Source organism: Adelges cooleyi, unplaced genomic scaffold, assembly GCF_023614345.1.
Source record: "Adelges cooleyi isolate 19-005CV unplaced genomic scaffold, UGA_ACOO_1.1 ACOO_flye_CR_arks_rails_tigmint_CR_PRNA_29, whole genome shotgun sequence".
Classification (NCBI taxonomy): Eukaryota; Metazoa; Arthropoda; class Insecta; order Hemiptera; family Adelgidae; genus Adelges; species Adelges cooleyi.
The window spans coordinates 297664-304525 of record NW_026095959.1 but is presented as its reverse complement, the minus strand read 5'-3'; the positions used below and the strand labels follow the sequence as shown (position 1 = coordinate 304525).

General features: G+C 38.0%; 3 protein-coding genes across 3 annotated transcripts; 2 read left to right on the top strand and 1 right to left on the bottom strand.

Moving 5' to 3' along the window:
• Positions 1 to 2835: 2835 nt before the first annotated feature.
• Positions 2836 to 3510, top strand: LOC126837799 (histone H1-like). Its single transcript, XM_050571751.1, has one exon. The coding sequence runs from the start codon at positions 2875 to 2877 to the stop codon at positions 3502 to 3504; it is 630 nt and encodes a 209-aa protein (XP_050427708.1). The 5' UTR covers positions 2836 to 2874; the 3' UTR covers positions 3505 to 3510.
• A 1305-nt stretch (positions 3511 to 4815) lies between these two features.
• LOC126837787 (histone H2B) lies at positions 4816 to 5193 on the bottom strand. Its single transcript, XM_050571737.1, has one exon. The coding sequence runs from the start codon at positions 5191 to 5193 to the stop codon at positions 4816 to 4818; it is 378 nt and encodes a 125-aa protein (XP_050427694.1).
• A 402-nt stretch (positions 5194 to 5595) lies between these two features.
• LOC126837801 (histone H2A) lies at positions 5596 to 6265 on the top strand. The gene has a single exon (XM_050571753.1). The coding sequence runs from the start codon at positions 5638 to 5640 to the stop codon at positions 6013 to 6015; it is 378 nt and encodes a 125-aa protein (XP_050427710.1). The 5' UTR covers positions 5596 to 5637; the 3' UTR covers positions 6016 to 6265.
• Positions 6266 to 6862: the final 597 nt, after the last annotated feature.

Below are 6862 nucleotides of genomic sequence, written 5' to 3'. Positions count from 1 at the left end.
TAAAAGTTATTATCTCGAAGCCGTTTCTATATCCAACAAATCAGTTATACATTGACTTTAATGTACAACGTATATCCATGTTATATTATAAATCTTTGCTTTTACTTGTATATAAATATAGACATTGTTTGAATACCATATAGCATAATTATAATACTAGAAATAAATGTCATTCTAATCTTAATTCTATTAAATGCTACAAGACTGTAACCTCTCAGAGTCCTATTTACAAATGTACATTGTTGTGTCATAAATTAAATTTAAATCTTTTTAACTTCAATAATATTAACTCTTTAAAATTATATATTAAGCTTAACCAGTTTGGTTATGTTACACTTAATTATGATTTATAAATTTTTCCTTTTCTTTTTTATCTTCTCTTTTTAATAAGACTATATGTTGTTTATTAAATTATAATTAATTTCGTTTCTATATTATAATGTTATAAGAAACTCTCACTTCTTAGCACAAGCTTTTAGCTTCTTAGTAGTAAGTCAATATAATTTATTCTTATTTTGTACTATATTACTTATTAGTTGTACCGAAAATTTTATATTGGCAAAATAAACTTATTATTATAATAATATCACTTACCTAAAGGTTGTACAGTATTTATAATAAAAAAATGCCATATAAAAAAATATATTAGATACATAAGATTAAGACGATGACATAACATCATTACAACATCTATCTAACAATGTCGTGTAGATATCAAACGATACTTCCATGCATCGTTATCACAAATTATCAATCTTCCGATACACGATTTAGAATTCTGTGGTATCGTATAATAAACACAATATCGTGATAGGTACCTACATTGCCGGGTCGACGATACCAACCCACGGTGGTCCAAGACATTTCGTACCCGCTATGTAGATGCCCGAAATTTAGTTAAAAAAAAAAAAAAAAAAAAAAGCGGGTAAAAGAATAGGCGGTAGACACGGCGGTGGCGATGGACGACGAACGGGTCGGTGTAGCGTTAGGCACAGTGTGAAACGTATTTTTGGCGCGCGCGGGAAGTAGTCGGCGGCGGCGGCCGCGTTATAGTCGATATGAGTTTGTTAGGTTGTAGAACGCGGTGTGTAAAGGAATTATTATTTTCTATCCGGTTTGTCCGACGGGAGGGATGGACGCGTTACTAAAAAAAAAAAAATAAAAAACCCCGTAGATTGTGGCGCGTCGTTTAAAACTATGTTATCTGAAAGTAGGTAGATACGGGCTCCGCACGTTTCGGCGGCACTGAATTTAAAACACACGGAGAGAGTGACGATATCAATAGGTTCTGATAAGTTTGTGAAAACTGAAAACTAAATAATAATATATCACTTGCTAATGTGAAATGGCCATTGTTGAGCTGGCGTTTGTATTTTGTGTATCGAATAGCCTATGTACAATTGATTATAAAAGTCAAATTTTTTTTTGAAATTTTGGGAAAATATGAAAAAACCCGTTTAATAAAATGTCCAAAACAAACAGTTGTTACCTGTAAATTGCAATTTTTTTTTGTAAAAAAATATTTTCCCAACCACGTTTAAAATGAAAAAGTAAAGTAGGTTCGGCACTCAAATGTGAGTAAACGAAAAGTTTTGGACTATTTCTGGAGTAAAAAAAAAAGAACATGACGATTTTATTCATAAAATAAATTTTGTACTTCTAATTTTACAATAATAAATTAGCATTTTCGTTTAATAAAATGAGAAATAATCGTTTCCGACTTTAATATTTTAAAATACAATATGTAATACCTATGTGAAAACCGTTATGTTGATAATACGTTTTTATTCGACAAACGGTCCAATATTACATGCCTCATGGCAATTACTGCAGACGATAACTTTTGGAAATGGGCCTACACATAAAGTATATGTTTATCAGGTAAAAAATGGGTTATGGAAATTTATTTCAAGACAAAATAAACCAAAACGTTATCATAAAACTTAAAAATAATAACACCGATATTAATTTTATGAAACGTAATCGGTTTTGTAAACGGGCTACTCGTTGTTCATACATTGTGCTGCCTCGACGATCACGGGCGAGTCTAGATATTTAACAATACTACTATTGAGCAAACGTAATAAATCAGTCTTGGACTTTCGAAAATGTATAAAATAAATTTAAACAAATGTAAAGACGTCTTAATCGCGACGGTTTACTCGTTCGAATCGGTTAACGATTTAATTAAAATAGAGTTAAACGTTTGGCAGTCTTTTTTTTAATAGAAATCGGGACGGCTTTAATAGCCGAATAGGTAATATATTTTTACAATGACAATTAAAATTGTTTTTACTATTTTCGGTGTAATCTTAAGTCGATTCGGTCGGTGTTGCCGCCGTCAAAATATCGCATAGAGTTTTGATGATAACTACGCGACACGTAAAACTACTAACGACCCAAATTCGACACCGCCCCCTTCGGTCTCTTCATACCGCAGACTCTTAGAGCCTACGCGATAATTTTTCAATACACGTGCAGATTGCGAATCGAAAAGATTTTTTAGTTTAACTCGAAATTAACGAGTCCTAATCGACCTCGAAAGAGGTGTATCGTTGAATAGTCGGACTGGTCGGAACAACCTCCTGCGGCACGTCGGCCGTCGATTTAAAGTGAAAATTCGACCGACCGACGGCTTTGCTATAACGTTGGCTTTAAGGAGAACGAGATTTGTCGCCGTTACGTGATTTTCGAGTGGAAAAAACGAGATGAAACGGAACGGGATCACGTCAAAACGGAAAATTCGATTCCGTAAACGTTTACTAGTCGGTATGGCGGCGAGTATATAGACGGCGTGATGGCCAAACGCGGGTTATACACACCGTTCCTGTTCGTTTTACCAGAGTACCAGAGTCTATTTCAAACCGCTTCACCATGACCGACACCGCAGTCGCCGCCCCAGCACCAGCCGCCTCGTCGCCGGCCCAGGCCAAGTCGCCGAAAAAGAAGTCCGCCGCTCCCAAGGCGAAGAAAGCCGCACCGGCCCATCCTACCACGGCCGTGATGGTGATCGCAGCCGTCAAGGAACTGAAGGAGAAAAAAGGATCGTCGTTGCCGGCTATCAAGAAATACTTGGCCGCCAACTACAAAGTGGACGCTGCCAAGCTGGCGCCTTTCATCCGCAAATTCCTTAAGTCGGCCGTCGCCAGCGGCAAGCTGGTCCAGACCAAGGGCAACGGAGCGTCGGGCCATTTCAAATTGGCCGCGGAAGTCAAAAAAGAGAAGAAGGTAGCGCCGAAAAAGAAGCCGATCGCCAAGAAAGCGGCGGTGTCCAAGGCGCCCGGAGCGGCCAAGAAGAGGAAGAGCACCGGTGCCAAGAAACCGAAATCCGGCGAGCCCGCCGCCAAGAAGGTGAAAAAGGTAGCCGCAGCGCCTAAACCCAAAGCCGCGAAACCGAAAAAGTCTCCGGCCAAGGCTAAGAAAGCGCCGGCCACCAAAGCCAAGGCACCCAAGGCGAAGAAGGTGGCAGTCAAGAAGACGGCAGCGCCCAAAAAGAAGGCGTAATTTGTTAAAAACACTCTCTCTAAACCCTTAAAACGGTCCTTTTCAGGACCACCAAATATTTATAAAATACTAATATACACACAATAAACGTGTGTCGGTCACCGGCGGTGTCTCGTACCGATATTTAATATTTTATAGATTATAGTAATACAAACTACGGTAAGTAACAGTGGTTGAAATGGAATGAAAACGTTAAAGCGACTACAATACGGGTAAATACGTTTGTTATTGTATATTTAGGAAAATGATGTCCTACAGATACAAACTTAGAATAAATCCGTAGTTTATCAACTGTTAGTTGGTATTACCCATAGAATATAAATAAAATAGAATTATGACAATCGTATTTTAAACAGATTGAAAGGGCAGGGGTGACGCTTTACCCGACGCCTTTAGAACGGACGAGCGGGAAAAATTAATAATAATAAAAATACCAACTATAAAAAAATACTTGGCTATCGCAGATAACAACATTTAATTGATTTGACAATACATAGGACTGTCTGGCCAGTCCTAAACCCTAATTGACTTATAATTACAAGTATGGCTGTATGCCCATAAGTAAACAAAGAAAAACAAAACTTTAAATATATCAAAATAACAATAATTATAAAATATTACAAATTGATCTGACTGATTAAAAACGGAAAATAACAACAGACGCGGCCGCTGTGCGTTAAACGGCACACGCGAGAGATAGATAACAGGACAAAAACAAAAAATAAAAACAAATGAGCGGAATGAACGACCCACGTCGTTGGCCGCGGGAAATTATAATGTAATTCAAAATTGATCTATTTCTCAGACCATTCGGTACAAGTCCCGGGCCCTAATAATATAATATATACGCGAATGCAATAATATTATACTCTGCCAGTAAACTGTGTCGTTATGAAATTAACTCGAGTGAGCAGATCACTGTTGTATTTTATTTTAGTTAATAAAGCTGTTATATACATATATGGCTAATTTAAGTGTTATCTATAGCTAATATTGTTTTCTAATTTGTGTAGTGAATTTATATTTTTAGTAACATAATGTGAACAAATTCGCTGAATGCACAAATAAAATACACGTCGTAGTACTAACCAACGACAAACATAATATAATAATGATACAAATGAAGATAACACATACGGCGGTCGTCGACATTGTCCATAAAAAATAAAAAACCCCAGATATTAATAACTTAAATAGGATACACTACGAAGAATAATAATAATATATTATAACGTGTATCAGAATAATAATTTGGTGGCCCTGAAAAGGGCCGTTTTAAGTGGATATAGCGCGCGACTAACATCGAAATGCTTATTTGGAACTGGTGTACTTGGTCACGGCCTTGGTGCCTTCACTGACGGCGTGCTTGGCCAATTCACCGGGCAACAGTAGACGGACTGCGGTCTGGATCTCCCGGCTGGTGATGGTCGAACGCTTGTTGTAGTGGGCCAGACGGCTGGATTCGGCGGCGATGCGTTCGAAAATGTCGTTGACGAAGCTGTTCATGATGCTCATCGCCTTGGAGGAAACGCCGGTGTCGGGGTGCACTTGTTTCAACACCTTGTAGATGTAAATACCGTACGATTCTTTCCTCTTCGGCTTGCGCTTCTTGTCGGACTTGGTGATGTTTTTCTGCGCCTTGCCGGACTTCTTCATGGCCTTGCCTGCGGATTTACCTCCTGGTGCCATAGTAACTGCGGTCGTACACGGTTTGCGGGTCGTCGAAATAGTTAGCCGGTAGCTGGTGGACGAATGATGGTTCGAAAATCGTTTACGCTCATATTTATTACGCGTCGCGACTTGGTTTATCGAGTACGATTTGTAAGAGTCGACGAAAAAACGACGAGTAAGATTAACACTTTGTGTTTAAAGGCGAACCCTACGATTTGCCGTTTTTTCATCGTCAACGTCCATGCATCGAAGAAAAACACGACGAGTGTAAACAACACTTTGCACTGAACGTTTATATTTACAAAGTGTGGTTTTTCGTCGTCGTCATTTTCAAACGTAGGCCAACATACAGACGCATTTACGTCGTATAAGTGTATAAATACCGATTTTAGCCTGTTCCGATCATCAGTATCGTCTGGATTTTCTCTCGTTTCACTACACGACAATCTACAATCAAGCATCATGAGCGGACGCGGCAAAGGAGGAAAAGCAAAGAGCGGCAAATCGAAGACCCGGTCGTCCCGTGCCGGACTCCAGTTCCCGGTCGGTCGTATCCATCGTCTGTTGAGGAAGGGCAACTACGCCGAGCGCGTCGGTGCCGGCGCTCCCGTGTACCTGGCCGCCGTCATGGAGTACTTGGCCGCTGAAGTGTTGGAATTGGCCGGTAACGCCGCCCGTGACAACAAGAAGACCCGTATCATCCCTAGACATTTACAGTTGGCCATCAGGAACGACGAGGAGTTGAACAAACTGTTGTCCGGCGTCACCATTGCCCAAGGTGGTGTGCTGCCCAACATCCAAGCCGTCCTTTTGCCCAAGAAGACCGAAAAGAAAGCTTAAGAACGCGTCGTCGCCGTATTTATACATATTAAAACGGCCCTTTTCAGGGCCACCAATATTAACTATTTTTACAACACTCTTGTTGTTTTCGGCATAGATGATGTGTGGCGTTGTGCTAAATATCGTTGTATTATTTTGTCAAGCCTTAGCAAATATTTGTAGCTTAGAATTTCAGCAAATCTACTTTAATTTTTTCTTTAGGTCAATAACAATTTATAAAATATGACTATAACTCGAACTGGAAATAATATTTAAGTGTAATATAAATAAATAATTTTTTTTTTTTTTCCAACATTCCAGTTTGCTATTTAGCTACATCAGCCGGCACTACAATGATAACGTCATTGGTTAATATCGAAATATTGTCATCGATATTAATAGATATTATAGATTTAGATCAATATTATATTATTGTGATAGTAAATTAGTACTATATCATATATGTCTATTTCGCCAATGGGCTATAATTATAAAAACCGTATATTACCCACGTGCGATTCTACTACTTGTATAATATACAAATATACAATTAGTATGTTATATTTTTTATATTAAATTATACGTTTAGTTTGTTTTATTGTTTTATGTCAACTAACATGTATGTTACAAAGAACATAATAGTCTGTATGTACCATAAAAAATATTAGTTTGAACAATTACAAATGTATACCGTTAAAAAACTACTCGTGTAGTTATTTATATTATTATAATGGCAATACGCTACAACGTTTTGTCAGTTTTTACAATATATATATACTTGATAAAATTAACTATTATTATGCACCTCCAGTCTCATAACTTAGAATACTCATTAAATATACTCGACTGCATTAAATGACATAAACGT